The sequence below is a fragment of the Hyperolius riggenbachi genome, chromosome 3 (genome assembly GCF_040937935.1).
Source record: "Hyperolius riggenbachi isolate aHypRig1 chromosome 3, aHypRig1.pri, whole genome shotgun sequence".
In the NCBI taxonomy this organism is placed as follows: Eukaryota; Metazoa; Chordata; class Amphibia; order Anura; family Hyperoliidae; genus Hyperolius; species Hyperolius riggenbachi.
Window position 1 is genome coordinate 488,341,011 of NC_090648.1, and position 17,217 is coordinate 488,358,227.

Consider the following 17,217-nt stretch of genomic DNA (forward strand, 5'->3'; position numbering starts at 1 on the left):
ATGGGTAATTAGTGGGTGTTTAGAGGAGAGAAGAGATGTAAACACTGCACTTGGGAGGTGATCTGATGTCGGATCTGCGGGCGATCTATTGGTGTGGGTGGGTGATCAGATTGCCCGCAAGGGGCAGGTTAGGGGCTGATTGATGGGTGGCAGTGACAGGGGGTGATTGATAGGTGATTGACAGGTGATCAGTGGGTTATTACAGGGAATAACAGATGTAAATATTGCACTCGCGAATTGATAAGGGGGGGTCTGAGGGCAATCTGAGCGTGTGGGCGGGTGATTGGGTGCCCGCAAGGGGTAGATTAGGGTCTAATCTGATGGGTAACAGTGACAGGTGGTGATAGGGGGTGATTGATGGGTGATTGATGGGTAATTAGTGGGTGTTAAGAGGAGAGAAGAGATGTAAACACTGCACTTGGGAGGTGATCTGATGTCGGATCTGCGGGCAATCTATTGGTGTGGGTGGGTGATCAGATTGCCCGCAAGGGGCAGGTTAGGGGCTGATTGATGGGTAGCAGTGACAGGGGGTGATTGACGGGTGATTGACAGGTGATCAGGGGGGATAGATGCATACAGTACACGGGGGGGGGGGGGTCTGGGGAGAATCTGAGGGGTGGGGGGTGATCAGGAGGGGGCAGTGGGCAGGGGGGGGGGGATAAAAAAAAAAAATAGCGTTGACAGATAGTGACAGGGAGTGATTGATGGGTGATTAGGGGGGAGACTGGGTGCAAACAGTGGTCTGGAGGGTAGGCAGGGGGGGGTCTGAGGGGTGCTGTGGGCGATCAGGGGGCAGGGGGGGGAAATCAGTGTGCTTGGGTGCAGACTAGGGTGGCTGCAGCCTGCTCTGGTGGTCCCTCGGACACTGGGACCACCAGGGCAGGAGGCAGCCAGTATAATAGGCTTTGTATACATTACAAAGCCTATTATACATATGTGCAGCGGCGATCCGGGTGCTAGTAACCCGCCGGCGCTTCCGAACGGCCGGCGGGTTACTACGAGCGGTGGGCGGAGCGAGTCCCCGGCGGCTGATCGCATCACGAATGACGCGATCGCCGCATAGCCACTCCCGCAGCCCCCCTCCGCCGATGGGCGTATTGCGGTCGTTTGGGCCCGGACTTTGCCGCCGCCCATCGGCTGGGGGCGGTCCTCAAGTGGTTAAGTACACACCATTTTAGTTGCATGCCGCTGTCTCCTGCCTCCTTGAAATGTCTAGACACGGGTATTATAACTATCTTTGCATACTTTGAAATATTTTTTTTTTTCCTGTATGCGGGTCTGCACTGGACAGGTGGTCTCCCCTACCTACATGAGACCACAAGGGCATTTTAAACCATAAACAACCCCTAACGTGGAGCAATAGTGTCTGCCTCTAATTTTTAAATTTTTTGGCCAGTGTACGGGTGACAAATGGTGTCCCCTTTTAATTATTGAACTGCCTGTGATGACCAATTTGTTCTTGGGTCTTGTGGCAACATTCCTTACCACATCTTGTATTGTTTTTCCTCTTTTTATGGCAAAGATGGGCTCAATGGGGAACATAGCCCCTATTTCATGATCTGCATGTGTCGTACTGCAAAACAAGCAACTTTTTGCAGCCAGTGGTGTGCCGCCTCTTTTCTATATTTGATGGGGCAGTGACATTTGATTTCTGCTTTAACACCTGTAGTTCCCCCTCCTCTTGCTCCTTGGCCTCAGGACAACATGACATAGTGTTTTCCATACCTTTGGGAAAAATTGATGCTGCTACCGTCCTCTCTGTAGCTGATTTCCCTGTACAGACAGCCTTCTCTTTGGTAGGGTTTTTTTTTGCCACCACTTCTGGCAAAGCTAGCTGGCTAAGAGCCATCAAAGTAGAATGGAGAAGTGTCTCGGCCCATATTAACCACCAGTGATGTCATCAAGCACGTGGCTCTGCCCATAGCAACTTCCTGTAATGTCATCAAGCATGTATCCGCCCATAGTAACCACCCGTGATATCATTGAGCATGGGTCTCCGCCCATAGTAACCACCTCTGATGTCTGTAAGTGTCTCCGCCTTGGTAACCACCTGTGATGACATCGAGCACGTATCTCCGCCCATTGTAAGCACCTGTGATGTCATTGATGTCATTCTGTGTTTATTATAATTACAGCGGTGAGAACAACCACTGGATCTGCAAGCCGTGGAATCTGGCAAGAAGCCTGGACACCCACGTCACCACCAACCTGTCCTACATCATCCGGCAGCGGGAGAGTACGCCCAAGGTTGGTGCAATGCTGAACATTGGTCAGACCGACAAAGAAAACACGAGACAGATTTAGAGTAATGTGAATCCCCCGCTAACTGCGTCTCAGAAAATGGCACAATGTCCGTAGAAACGCTCTCCCGGTAATTGACTCCTGCGGCCCGCACATATGTCAGATTTCTCTCCTCAATCATTCCTGATTGTCTCGGCTGACAGTCTAAAGAGGGTACCCCGATGTTACTGGGCTCCTTCCTAGCAGAGATAGCCAATAAGATGCTAATAAACCTGGCTTGCATGCAGTGTTATTGCAAATTGTATGCAGTTTGAAACTGAGCCAATCCGCATCAGCGAGTGTGTTTCATTGGCCCAGTTTGAAGCTGCATAGAGTTTGCACTAACATGCTGCTGTGTTTGCAATTTTCACTATTTAACATTAGTGCGGTGAGGTTTAAAGGACAGCTGAAGTGAGAAGACTATGGAGGCTGCCATGTTTATTTCCTTTTAAACAATACCAGTTGCCTGGCAGCTCTGCTGATCTATTTGGCTGCAGTAGTGTCTGAATCACACCAGAAACAAGCATGCAGCTAATCTTGTCAGATGTGACAGTAATGACAGAAACACCTGATCTGCAGCATGCTTGTTCAGGGGCTATGGCTAACGGTATTAGAGGGAGAGGTTCAGCAGGGCTGTCAGGCAACTGGTATTGCTTAAAAGGAAATAAACCTTGCAGCCTCCGTATACCTCTCTCTTCACTTGTCCTTTAAATACTTACCTAAAAAGAGAGTAGCCTCTGGAGCTGCCCATGCATTGAGGAGCGCAGTCACGATACACAAGAGGGGCGCAGGCAGTGGCAAAGCAGAGCGTCGGCATCCCTCTCCTTAGGTAAGTATTTTACTTTTGACCCAAGATTCACCTCCGGTTCTATAAAGTACACTTTGAACTTAGCCTCTGTAACAAATTGGTCAAAATGGAAAACCACCACTAGGTGGCGCCAAATGTGCTGAGTGCGACAGGAGAGCTATCACTTCTGTACATGACATACTGGTAGAAAATATACCGTCATATCTAAAACTATGTCTTTGAACTAAAGACCTATTCTGCATGTGTTCTGCTGGTTTCTCATGTGTTTAGTTACTTTTAAAGGGAAGGTCAAAGCAAAATAAAAAAATGAGTTTCACTTACCTGGGGCTTCTACCAGCCCCATGCAGCCATCCTGTGCCCTCGTAGTCACTCACTGCTGCTCCAGTCCCCCACTGGCAGCATGCCGACCTCGGAGGTCGGTGGGCCGCATTGCGTACATTATTACGCATTCACGCTAACATTAACACATACGTTTTTACGCGTTAGTGGTTCAATGCGTAAATTTTTACGCATTGAACCACGAATGCGTAAAAATGTATGTGTTAATGTTCCTGCACTAGCTGGAATGCGTAAAAATGTACGCACTGCGTCCCGCCGACCTCCGAGGTTGGCAAGCTGCCAGCGGGTGACTGGAGCAACAGTGAGTGACTACGAGGGCACATGATGGCTGCAGGGGGCTGGTAGAAGCCCCAGGTAAGTGAAACTCATTTTTTTATTTTGCTTGGACCTTCCCTTTAACTGTTATTATACGTTCTATTCATTTACGCAAATCTTTTTACTTGTATTGTTTGGGAACTGTATTCTCTTTTATAAAGGTGTACACTATTTAATATAGTGAAAAAGCTGTTTTAGGAGATTGTTGCTCTTAGTGGGCAGCGGCTTCATCTACAGGCCTTTTGGGGGAAGGTGGCCAGAAGGGCAGCACGCGGTGTATTGGCTAGCAATCTCCCCTTTCAAGTCAATGGGAATCAAACCTAAAAAAAAGCCACATACCCCGTAGGAGAGGGAAGGCTCTGGGTCCTATAGAGCCTTCTCGTTACAGCGCTAGCTTCCCAGGAGCAGTATTCAACCAATTTGGTCAAATACTGCTCTTATGCCCTGCCGCAGGGGACTTCAGAAGTCCCCGGGAGCCGAAGACTGGCTGCTCCGTACTGCGCACGCACCAGTGCCTTCTCTCACACACTCGCGCGTGCGCAGTACGGAGCCGCCAGTCTTCGGGAGGACTCGGCTCCCGAAGACTTCCGAAGTCCCCCACGGTGAGGGATTCAAACCTGGGATGAGGGCACCGGGAGAGGACAGGGAAGATTCATTAGGACCCAGAGCCCTCCCTCTCCTCAGGTAAGTATCTAATTTTTTTTTTTTTTTAAGTTTGATTCCCACTGACTTTCAGCACTGGAATTTTCGGCATGGGCAGGATGTGTGCAGTTGGCGCATTTGTTGTGCATGCAAGCTGGTCAGATTAGTTTGTCATTGGCCACCTTGAATGCAGACATGTTATGCGCGTAGTCCTGGATCCGAGGAGAAGATGAAATACCTTTTTAGATATCCAGAGTTCACCGATAGGACCTGTTTCCACTAGACGTGAATTTGTGTCGCGCTTGCAACCGATGCATGTTAGTGGAGTCATTTCCATTGATTGCTCTTGTGCCATTGCGGAGTGATGCGAGAAAAAACATGGATTGCATGCTGCAGATTACTTGCAGCACGCATCCGATTCCACCAGCAGTGTAGTGTATAGCCACACCCGGACTTCCGTGTTGTCCCGGGAGACGCGATGAGAAAAGTATCCAGCTAGTGGAAATGCTCCCATACTTAGATTGTAAGCCTCTGGCAGGGTCCTCCTTTCCCTAGTGTAGTCTACAGGATCATGTGCTCCTTTCCTATGACAGCCTCGTACTTGTATTACTGGGCCTACCCAACCAGCCCATATCACATGATCATGTATTTTGTACCATTTGCCTTGTATAACTTTGCTCTATGTGTATAACCTTGTTATGTCTGTCATCCTTCTATCATTGTATATATTTATTGTCCAGCGCTGCGTAATATGTTGGCACTTTATAAATACAATAAATAATAATACTTTACCAGAACAATCGCAGAGCCAGGCTGGTAACGTTTACATGTTAGTGGAGAGTCAGATTATCAGAAACACATGCTTTTAGACTGGTTCTCTTTTTGTAATAGAATGGACACTGGGAGGTATTTTATAGTCGTGACTATTTTCTTATTTCCCCTTGATTGATCAGGTGGTGTCTAAGTACATCGAGGATCCGGTGCTCTTCCAGCGGGACGATGTCGGTCTGGTGAAGTTCGATGTCCGCTATATCATCCTCCTGCGCTCTGTGCAGCCACTGCGGCTCTATGCCTACGACGTCTTCTGGCTGCGATTTGCCAACAGGTAGATATTCTTGTTTTTACACATTGAGCTCAATTCACTAAGCATTAGCACATTTGGTAAAGCGTTAAAAGAGAAACCGTGACCAAGAATTGAACTTCATTCCAATCAGTAACTGATGCCCCCTTTTACATGAGAAATCTATTCCTTTTCACAAACAGACAATCAGGGGGCGCTGTATGGCTGATATTGTGGTGAAACCCCTCCCACAAAGAAATTCTGAGTACGTACTCTTGGCAGTTTCCTGTCTGTGAACCCTGATGCATTGTGGGAAATGGCTGTTTCCACCTGCCAAAAAAGCAAGCAGCAGCTACTTCCAGTGACATCACCTGCCAGCAGTAAAAATGTCACCGTTTGATAAATGTCAGAATGTAAATCAGGAAAAGGAATGATTTTACAAAGGGAAAACACTGACTAAATCATTTATACATAATTATTGTAAAAATGAAGCACTTTTTTTCTATTACATTATTTTCACTGGAGTTCCTCTTTAACTGCTGCTGCACAAGTGTCAGTTTACACGTCACTGCATAGAAAACTAACATGACTGACTAGTGAGGTCAGTTACTGACTTGTGGGGTAAATGGCTCAATAACTGTCAATTCACAAAGATTACCGCGTGCAGTAAAACAAGTGAGATGTTTGGTATGTCCAGCCTGGAGCTGTCGGTAACTAACAAACAACCATTCTGTAAAATGAACAGGCAAAGCAACCAGTCAATAGGAGGAGCCACCCCGTCCTGCTCCTAACCCCATTGGTCCCAATATACTGCCAGGTGGGACATAAGAAAGTAGAAAAACACAAGATGCAGGAGCGGGGCTTCTTCATAGAGGCTTTCTTGTATGCCTTTAGACATGCAGATCTATAGATTGATACAGAGAGAGGGCCCTCTAGTGGCATGCATGCAGATCTAAAGGGATGCCAGGGTGCCTATTACTGTTGTACACTGTCACAAGCAGCTCTTGATAAAGAAAAGCTCATGTTTCAGGCAGACCACCTGAAGAATCAGCACAGCTCGGGCCAGAAGTGGGAGAACATCACTATAGCACAACACAGCTTTCTGTCAGACCTATTCCACAGCCGGTTAGACTTCTACTGTTCACCGAACAGTTCTTAGTGAATTAAGCACTTTGGAGGAATTTCCTCTCCTGCTTGCATCTCCTGATCGTCCTGGAGTGTGTGGGGCTGCCTATGTTGGGGTGTACAGGAAGGGCTGAAGTACTTGGCCCTCCTGAAGCATATGGGCTGCCTATGGTGGGGGATGGGTCACAGGAAGTGCTGAAGTACTGAGCTCGGCAGAGCATGCGGGGCTGCTGATGGTGGGGGGCAGGGCACAGGAAGTGCTGAAGTACTTGGCCCTCCTGAAGCATACGGGCTGCCAATGGTGGGGGATGGGTCACAGGAAGTGCTGAAGTACTGAGCTCGGCAGAGCATGCGGGGCTGTCGATGGTGGGGGGCAGGGCACAGGAAGTGCTGAAGTACTTGGCCCTGCTGAGGTGTACGTGCTGCCGATGGTGAGGGGCGGGGCACAGGAAGTACTGAATACTGAGCTTGGCAAAGTGTGCAGGGTTGGCGATATGGGGGGAGGGGTACAGGAAGTACTGGAGTGGGGAGCTCTGATATTTACCTCAAATGTCCACAATTGTCTGATTTGTTAATCCAAACGACTTTTCATTAATTGACTTTCCAAATAATTTGGGGCATCATAAGTGACCCAGCAACTGGACTGAAATTCATTGTTTCTTCTGTGGTGCGGTTTCAATATACTATTCTCTCCTGGGTGATGTTGGATTATAGATTACAATTTTTTGCACAAAATCGGCCATATACACCTAGTACCTCTCAGTTGTAAAAGTGATTCTTTATTGAACATACAACACTGCCGGTAAACACCTTACACGACCAAACCACAGACAGCAATAAAACCTATTTCTGCGCAGAAATTGAAACATAAAAACCAAGGAGCCAACCCACATATCCCCTAGTTTAATACTCTAAGCTTGTGTCCATGGAGTCCGTCATTTGACTCTCTGCTCCATGCACGCCTAGCTTAAACTAGGGGATATGTGGGTTGGCTCCTTGGTTTTTATGTTTCAATTTCTGCGCAGAAATAGGTTTTATTGCTGTCTGTGGTTTGGTCGTGTAAGGTGTTTACCGGCAGTGTTGTATGTTCAATAAAGAATCACTTTTACAACTGAGAGGTACTAGGTGTATATGGCCAATTTTGTGCAAAAAAATTCTAATATGTAATCTTACTGGCTACACCAATTCACCAGCTGTGCATATATCAATTTAAGTGAGTATCTTGAGCATAGGTGTTGCAGTTCTATGGCAAAATCTCTAATTTTTTTGATGTTGGATTATAGCCAGGGTTAGTAAAATAGAGAGACAGATGATGGCTCATCCGCAAGTACATACACTCAGTCTAATCCTAGCGTTTGGCAATACTCCTGTTGACTGAGCTGCCTGAACAAGATGGCTGAACAGTAGCCCCACCTCTGAAGTTCCCTCTCATTGGCTGGCAGTATCTGATCTTCAGGCTCTGCTCTGTATAAGGTGCGGGGGAGGTGTGTCTAGTGGGGACACAGGACAGAATTGATATGATGCTTTTTTCAACAGGGCGTTCTCGCTGGACGATTTGGACGACTATGAGAAGCATTTTACGGTTATGAATTATGCTGCGAATGTGCCGCTGAAGCAGGTGAGCCAAGTTTTTCTCCTGCATGTTCTGATTCAGCAAGATGGAGGACTAACGGCTAATGGCAGCGCCTGGCAGGGGGTAGTGTATGGTAGATCTGAGGGTCACATGACAATCGCTCAAGAACACCACAGGGCGCATGTGGTATAAGCATGACTGAACCTATTAAAGGGATCCTGTAGTGAGTGATATGGAGGCTGCCATATTCATTTCCTTTTAAACAATACCAGTTGCCTGGCAGCCCTGCTGATCTATTTGGCTGCAGTAGTGTCTGAATCTCACCTGAAACAAGCATGTGGTTAATATGGCCAGACTTTTTAATCACAGCAGCTGATGTTCATCCTTGTTCTGTACAAAAAACATGAGGCAGGAGATACACTTGTCTATTTTCATGTGCGTTTTCTGCACAGAAATATTATTTCAGCTGAGAAATGCTAATCAATGGGTTAGTTAGTTCACACTTAAAGTGAACCTTAACCGAATGACAAAAAAAAGTGTTTCACTTACCTGGGGCTTCAACAGGGGGCCTGGGGCCCCCTGGGCACATGCCATGACAAAAACGATCCTCCGGTCACCCACCGTGGCTTAGTTTTGCTTTTCAGCGACTGGCCAGTCAATCACCAGTGCGCCTGCGCGGCCCTGGCCATGCATCCTCGATCACACTCCCGTCGGTGGGATTGTCTTGCGCAGGTGCAGTAGGATCACACTCCCGTCGCTGGGTCCTTGATCACGTTGCCGTCGGCGGGATTGTCACAGTAGGATCACACTCCCATCGCTGGATCCTTGATCACGTTGCCGTCAGTGGGAGTGTACTGCGCTGGACGCTCCCAGCAAGGGAGCACGGGCCAGGGCCGCACAGCACAATGGCGATCGACTGTCCAGTCGCTGAAAAGTGGACACAGGACGTCTTCAGGGGGCTGGTAGAAGCCCTTGGTAAGAGAAACTTTTCTTTTGTCATTCAGTTTAGGTTCACTTTAACACTTGAGGACCGTAGGCTTACACCCCTTAGTGACCAGGCTATTTTTTACAATTTAGGCCACTGCAGCTTTAAGGGCTCGCTGCAGGGCCATACAACTCAGCACACAAGTGATTCCTCCCGGCCTCCCCCTCTTTTCTGCCCATCAAGAGAGCTTTCTGTTGGTGGGCTCTGATCCCTTCTACCCTGTTTGTTTATTTTTTTTATGTATTTATTTGGGGGTTTTTTTTTTAAATAAATTTCAATTTTTTATTTTTTTTTAATATAGCAAGTCAGCCCTCCCTCCCCTCCCTCCCCTCCAACCCCCACGCATCAGCCTATGACAGCCGATCGCTCTTGTGCCTCCCAGGGGGACAGCTGTGTCACATGGTTGTCCCCAGTACAGCACTGCTGTAGATTGCAGCGCTGTGCATTGTAAATAGACAAGGCAATCGCCGCTGGGAGACTGATGATGGAGCGGAGCTCTGTTATTCAAGCGGAGATGTGTGCGCATCTGCGCGTTTAATCTCCTGCAAAACCCCGCCCCAGGACTTCACGCCAATTGGCATGGAGCGGTCGTTTACTCGCTAAAGGACAATGAAGTGAGAGGGATATGGTGGCTGCCATATTTTTTGCTGACTTAGGAATTCTCAGTTAACATTCTGTAGTGATACACCTGACAGGATAAAGAGGTCACCACCAGTGATACTTTTCAGAATGTAAATCAGGGAGAGGAAAGATTCTACAATGGGCAAACACTGACTGAGTCATTTATAAATCTATATTGTAAAAATAAATAAGCAATATTATTGATTGTTATTTTCACTACAGTTCTCTTAATTCCACCTCTCATCCCATGTTAGTGCATATCTTTGTAACAGCAGCTCGTCTCCCTCTTCTGTTTGCTTTGTAGGTGCATTGCGATGAGTTCATCACGTTGTTTGAGAAGCAATATCCCGATTACCCCTGGCAGTCCATACAGGTGAGCGCACAGACACCAGGCGATTCATACATCAGTAGGGGCCATTGCAACACACCATAGGTCCCACCCCCTGATCTAGACACACACACACACACACACACACACACACACACACACACACACACACACACACACACACACACACACACACACACACACACACACACACACACACACACACTCTACATTACCAGGTAAAGTAGCAATGACATCATATGACCATTCCCTACTTGATCCACTGATGTCATTTTGCTAGCACAGCCTTTCTTAGTGTCTTCTAGGTAGGCGTGGTCTATGCACCTCTTTACTTGTAGTTTGATTGGAAGGTGGTAGAAAATTTGTTAGCCACTTGCCTACTCATATTAAAGTGAACCTCCGGACTACAAATCTACTCAGCAGCACTGAAAAGGCTTGGTGTTTCTTTAACAGTTTCACAGCATCAGAACTTTGTTTTTCTTACCAAAGCATCATTTTTAGCTGCATTTTTAGCTAAGCTCCACCCATCAAAGAAAAAAAGCCCGCGCTTTTTTCCCCCTGATGCTGTGCAGAGCATGGTGGGATTTCCTATGTTGTTGTTCACGTTGCCTAGCAACTGGGAGAGGTGCTCAGGACACAGGACAGTTGGAACTGTGTCTCATGCTCCCTGTCACATCCTTTCAACCAAAAAGATGGCTGCCATCATGAAATCAAACATTTGCCTGTTCTTTTAAAACAGTGTGGGTAAGAGATTTTATTGCCTATCTATTTTCATTAACATAACTAATGTAACTTAATGACAGTATGTTTGTTTAGGCTGGAGTTCCTCTGTAAGTTCTGTTGGAGGGGGTGTGGCCAGTGCAGCACAGCACTCTGAAAAATGCTGCTGAAGGGAGGGGGTGGTCCTGGACTGTCACTCAATCCCCTTGAATGGAGGGAGGTGTGGCTTGGGAGGGGCGGGGAGTGACCATGTCTAATCAGAGACCGACTGACGTCTCTGTGGATTTGAGGACCCCCGTAGGTGAGTATAAGGTAAGTTTCGGTGGGTACATCTCTCTGTTAGGTAGGGGAGTCGGAAGAAAGGAAGATGGTTCCTGGATTTAGGCTTTAATGGCATCTATTCTCTATCTTTAGGCTGAACTGTTCAAAGCATTCAGAGAGCTTTTCCAGGCCGCCTGCTCCAAACCCGCTCCACTCGGTATCTGCGATTACCCATCATCCCGCGCAATCTACGCCATCGACTCTATGCTGAAGTGGGACACCGACCAAGAAGGTACCACAAGTTCCCCTTACAGATTAACACTTCAGTGTAAATGTATGAACCTTCAGACAGAACTTCACACATTCTTTCTCCAGATCTAGATGTTGATCTTGTTTTGCTGTCTGTGTCCCAGTTAGAGTGATTTCCTTTATTTCCTGTTACCGATGGTACAACAGGAAGTGAGCAAATCTCTCCAACAGCACCACAAACCGTTATGATAAAAAGATTTTATGTAGTAGTTTTCAGAAAATACAGTAGAATCCCTTAATAGTAAACTCCAAGGGACTGGGAAAGCCCACATTAATGCAATCTTCATCATTTGCCAGGTAAAAAAAATCAAAAATCCTTGTAGTTTTTGAGAAAATCGATTTTGTAAAGTCAGTAAAATTTCATTTTTCAGCGGAAGTCTGCAATTTACATTCGAGTAAATATGCCAATTTCCACAGTTAATTACAAAGCCCCCTTAAAGAGACACTGAAGCGAAAAAAACATGATGATATTATTTGTATGTGTAGTACAGCTATGAAATAAAACATTAAGATCAGATACATCAGTGTAATTGTTTCCAGTACAGAAAGAGTTGAGAAACTCCAGTTGTTATCTCTATGCAAACAAGCCATTAAGCTCTCCAACTAAGTTAGTCGTGGAGAGGGCTGTTATCTGACTTTTATTAGCTCAACTGTTCCTGGACTATTTACTTTTTCTCTGCTAGAGGAGAGGTCATTACTTCACAGACTGCTCTGAAAGACTCATTTTGAATGCTGAGTGTTGTGTAATCTGCACATATTATAGAATGATGCAATGTTAGAAAAAAACACTATATACCTGAAAATAAAAGTATGAGAATATTTTCTTTGCTGCTAATCTTCTAGTAATTATTCATAGTACACAACCAATTCACTATAACATATTTTTTTTTTCGCTTCAGTGTCTCTTTAAAGGGATACTGTAGGGGGGTCGGGGGAAAATGAGTTGAACTTACCCGGGGCTTCTAACGCTCCTCCGCAGACGTCCTGTGCCCGCGCAGCCACTCACCAATGCTCCGGCCCCGCCTCCGGATCACTTCTGGAATTTCAGACTTTAGAGTCGGAAAACGACTGTGCCTGCGTTGCCGTGTCCTCGCTCCCGCTGATGTCACCAGGAGCGTACTGCGCAGGCACAGACCATACTGAGCTTGTGCTATACACTCCTGGTGACAGTGAACCGGAGGCAGGGCCGGAGCATCGGGGAGTGGTTGTGCGGGCACAGGATGTCTGCGGGGGACCATTAGAAGCCCCAGGTAAGTTCAACCAATTTCCCCCGACCCTCCCAAACCCCCCCCCCCCCCTACAGTATTCCTTTAAATGCAGTGTTCACCAAATTTGCCAGGTATCTTCGGGAGAATAGTGGAAACAAGTAAAAAAATAAAACCTTCCAAAAAGACCCTGCAGTTTTTGAGAAAATAGATTTTGAATACTTTTAAAGAAAAAAAAATGTTTTTTAAACTGGGTAAAATTATGTTTTGCTACATATACTTTAACTGTCGGGCATAAAATCAAAAATCAATTCTTTATTTTTATCTGGTAAACAAGTAATAAGGATGCTAATCAGGCAATCCAAACGTTAAAATCTCTATTACTTTTCTTGTTAATAAATGATCATTCCCCAGTTTACCTGACTCTTATTTGGTACGTTGCCGCACAAAGGAAGTTGCAGGGCATGCTGGGTTGTCCTTTTTTGCTTCTGTACAATTAGTTAAGTCTGAGGGGAAATAAAGAAGCAAAAAAAAGACAACCCAGCATGCCCTGCAACTTCCTTTGTGCGGCAACATACCAAATAAGAGTCAGGTAAACTGGGGAATGATCATTTATAAACAAGAAAAGTAATAGTGATTTTAACTTTTGGATTGCCTGGTTAGCATCCTTATTACTTGTTTACCAGATAAAAGTAAAGAATTGATTTTTTATTTTATGCCCGAAAGTTACACTTTAATATATATTAATTCTGAGAACTGTATGCACATTTTATATGTGGGGCTCTTTAGCCTTAGCTATATCAGCACCACATGGTCCATAGTATGGAGGGTTCTGGAAGAGAGAGGCCGCCAAGCCTTTTCCCCTCCTCCTTCCCCATAGCCCTGTGCCCTTGTCGAAGCAGCGGGGCTAATGTGCGGCAATGCAGTGGCGAGACAGGACAGGGTGATGTGGATGCCCTGCCCTGAATGCCAGTGTGAGTGGGCAGACACTATGTGTAGTGCAGCTGGGGGCGGGGGCATGTTTTGTAGGGGTGTGGCATGCTGGGACAGGATGTTGACAGCAGTGTCGGGGCTTGCCATACTGGTGAAGATTGCATTTACAGGGGCTTTGCATTTAACTGCAGAACTCAACAGTATTGACTATATAATGTAATGACGGAGATTACGTTATAATTCAGGGGAATAAGGGCTCGTTCACATCACGACACACTTCTGTGTACATTTGGAAGCGCGTATGATGTGCAACATGCAAGAATGGCAGAAGGGCATAGACAGCCCTTCTGCCTGTTTACATCACAGGCGCTGTGCAGCAGTATGATGCGCTTGCATACTGCTGCATGCGTTCTGTCCGCAAGCGCAGCAGAAGGATCGCAGAATTTTGCCCCGGGGGCTTCAGGGGAATAAATACCTCATTCTGCTGCGGGAATGCGGCAAATCAACTTTGATCTTAATGCTTAATAACTGGGCAATAAAAAGAGGTAATTTCTATGGCTTCGGTCTCTCAAAAAAAAAAAAGTTCCCCTGGGGGTTACTCACCTCGGGAGGGGGAAGCCTCAGGGTCCCAATGAGGCTTTCCCCTCCCCTGTAGCTGCAGGCAGTCCAGCGCTGGCTCCCCCGAAGTGTCCGGTAATCCTCCCTTGACAAGCCTGATAAGCGCTGATTTATTTACCTTCCCTGGCTCCAGCGGGGGCGCTGCTGCGGCTCTCAGCACGGAGATAGGCGGAAATAGCTGATCTCTGTCGGGTTCTTGCGCCTATAATGTAGAGCGGGCCGACAGCAATCGGCTATTTACGCCTATCTCTGAGCGGAGAGCCGATACTGCGCCTGCGCTGGAGCTGGGAAGGTAAATATTTACATCCGCGCTGTTCGGGGAGCTTTATCGCTGCCGCCGTGGGACGGGGGAGGCCTCAATAGGATCCGGAGGCTTCCCCCACCCAAGGTGTGTAACCCCCAGGGGAGGTAGGCGTTCAATTTCCCCAGGATTTCTGTGCAAAAAGGGATAACATTTATTTGTAAAACTTTTTTTTCCCTGTAACTCGCCAAAATATGTCAAGCAAGGGTCTAGTATACAGTGCAGGAGAGTATTGATGTGTATGCACGTTTATACTGTTTACAGCATGTTTTTATGGACGAATAATCTGTCCATACCGCTAGGGAGGTTACTGTAACAGAAATGTATGCATCCTGCAAGGCCAGAATTTTTTTCTGGTTAATGAGTTCTTGCTAACTGGTTTGTACCCCCACAATTTGCTGATAATCTCTCCCCGTATGCAGTGTGTTCCATCTTTCATATTGCCAATAACGAGAGATCGCAGTGACTTCTGTATGCTCTCTCCGCAGGCCGCCGGGTGATGCAGCCACAGATTCTGGAAGTCAATTTCAACCCAGATTGTGCCCGCGCCTGCAAGTACCACCCCACTTTCTTCAACGACATCTTCAGCACTCTCTTCCTGGACGAGCCTGAGAACTGTCACGTGACGGCGATCCTTTAACCGCCGGCTGCCTTTTATCAGCTTCCTAGACTATGTACAACCAGCCGAATCCGAGTCCAGCCTGTCCTTGCTCTGTGTGTAGCCCAAATCATAGAGATGTTACATGAAGCTGTAACACCAGGAAGTGTGACCAGACTGTCAGACACCGCCACCCTGTGGTAAATTCTAGGAATTACAGCCTTATTCAAATCAGTTTCTCTAAAGGCTATATATTGCTTCTGGCTTCCTTGGTCCACACTAAGCTCCGCCTCTTTCTTCACAAAGACCGCCCATAAATATTTGAAGGAGCAGTGACAGCTTTGACATTCTACTCCTATATTTATTCATGTAGATCCTTACCATATTTTCTTTCAAAACAGATAATGTTAAAAAATGCTACTTTTCAGCGCCCCAACGGCTGCCGACTGGCTCCGGGTTCCCCCTTTTCACTGCACCTTTTCCACTTGCCAAGACTCCTAACTGCCATTACTCCTGTGAGTATAGATGCTGACCCAACAGCTAGGTTAGAGAAGTAAAGGCTGGGACCCACTAGGGCATTTTTGGCAGCGTTTTGGGATCGCCGGCGATTCCCAAAAACGCTTTGCAAATGTATGTAGATAGGGCTGAACCCACTATTGCAATTAGGGTTAATCGCAGTTGCAGAACAGACAGCATTTTGAGCCCTCAATGCCTAGTATAGAAGCACGGCAAAATCGCTTCAAAAAGCGATTTTTGCAGCGATTTGGGGCTTGAGCATTTGTAAATTTAAATAGTTATTTATACTTACTGGGTGTCCTTCCGTCCATAGCCCCGCCCCTTGCAGAAGAGGTCACAGGCGCTTCTCTAATTGGTTATAGAGAAGCACCTATGACATGACCTCTTCCTTTAGGGGGTGGGGCTATGAACGGAAGCTGGACATAGGGTCACCTGGTAAGTATAATAAAGTTTATTTAAAAAAAAAAAAAAAAGCTAATCGGAAGTGCTGTACAGTTTACTGTAAATTCGTGTATGGTATGCACCAATGGGGGAAACAATCCAAAAAAATTGACGTGCCAAGACTCGAATCACCCGTGCACTCTCAGGTGATAAACAGAATCCAGTCCCAATTGAGTCAGCACCGTCTCTGTATAAAATAGCTCTTTTATTCCATCTCAACAGTTAAAAGAAGAACAGCATGGTGTATAGCAGTACAGCGACAGCTCCGCTGTTTCGGGTCATCCACCCTTTTTCAAGCTGCAAGAAGCATAACATCCGTGGATGTTATGCTTCTTGCAGCTTGAAAAAGGGTGGATGACCCGAAACAGCGGAGCTGTCGCTGTACTGCTATACACCATGCTGTTCTTCTTTTAACTTTTGAGATGGAATAAAAGAGCTATTCTGTACAGTTTACTGTACAGCGTTTCATAATCACAGCAAAACGCAATCGCCCGAGGAATCGCTGCAATCAGCAATGCTGCAATTTAAAAGCGCTGTAGTGATTTCTGGTGGGTTCCAGCCCCAATAGCTGTTACAAATCATCTCTGCTTGATGAGGCCAAGTGAAAAAGTGGATCCAGGAGACCTTAGAACAGATCAGTTTATGCCGCTTGAAGGCTGATCGCTGCTGCATCTGATTGGTCCCGTTTCCAAGCTGTATACAAATTCCACCAACTTAGAATGAATTATTAGCATGTCATGTATTGTAGTCTTTGGGCCCATTCACACCTGAGCGGGAATTGTGCGATTCCCGCTCACGGCAAACCGCTAGCGGTTCTGCAAGAACCGCTACTCAATGTAGCGAGTGGCAGTGTTCTCACTGCCGCGGTTGCGGTTAGCGATAACCGCAACCGCGCTGCATGCATCGGTTTGCCGGCGACGAGCATTCCGCGATTAGCGATCGTGATTAGCGTGCACAGCACGCTAATCGCGATCGCTCCAAAATCGCCGCAGTGTCCAGTGATTTTTTTCCGCGCTAATCTGCGGTTTTAAGTGTGAACGGGCCCAGAGTGAAGCTCTAAGCTCCCCCTTTTCAGTAATAAACTAAGTTCTGGGGAGAATGGATGATATTCCCTCCCCCGAGCCCCCGCTCGGTCTCTTGTCATCCGCCATGGTGAGCATCAGCCAGTGTCCTCCGTACCATCTGTCAAGATGGCCGCCAGCCCCTCTGAGCGGTGAT

General features: G+C 46.8%; 1 protein-coding gene across 1 annotated transcript in view; it reads left to right on the forward strand.

Moving 5' to 3' along the window:
- Window positions 1–16,231, forward strand: part of TTLL12 (tubulin tyrosine ligase like 12) — a 52,974-nt gene extending 36,743 nt beyond the window's left edge. Inside the window, exons 9-14 of the mRNA XM_068278158.1 lie at window positions 2,136–2,247; window positions 5,338–5,489; window positions 8,106–8,187; window positions 10,053–10,121; window positions 11,232–11,370; window positions 14,933–16,231. Coding sequence (XP_068134259.1) covers window positions 2,136–2,247; window positions 5,338–5,489; window positions 8,106–8,187; window positions 10,053–10,121; window positions 11,232–11,370; window positions 14,933–15,084 — 706 coding nt within the window. The 3' untranslated portion in view covers window positions 15,085–16,231. The remainder of the gene's footprint in view (window positions 1–2,135; window positions 2,248–5,337; window positions 5,490–8,105; window positions 8,188–10,052; window positions 10,122–11,231; window positions 11,371–14,932) is intronic.
- Window positions 16,232–17,217: the final 986 nt, after the last annotated feature.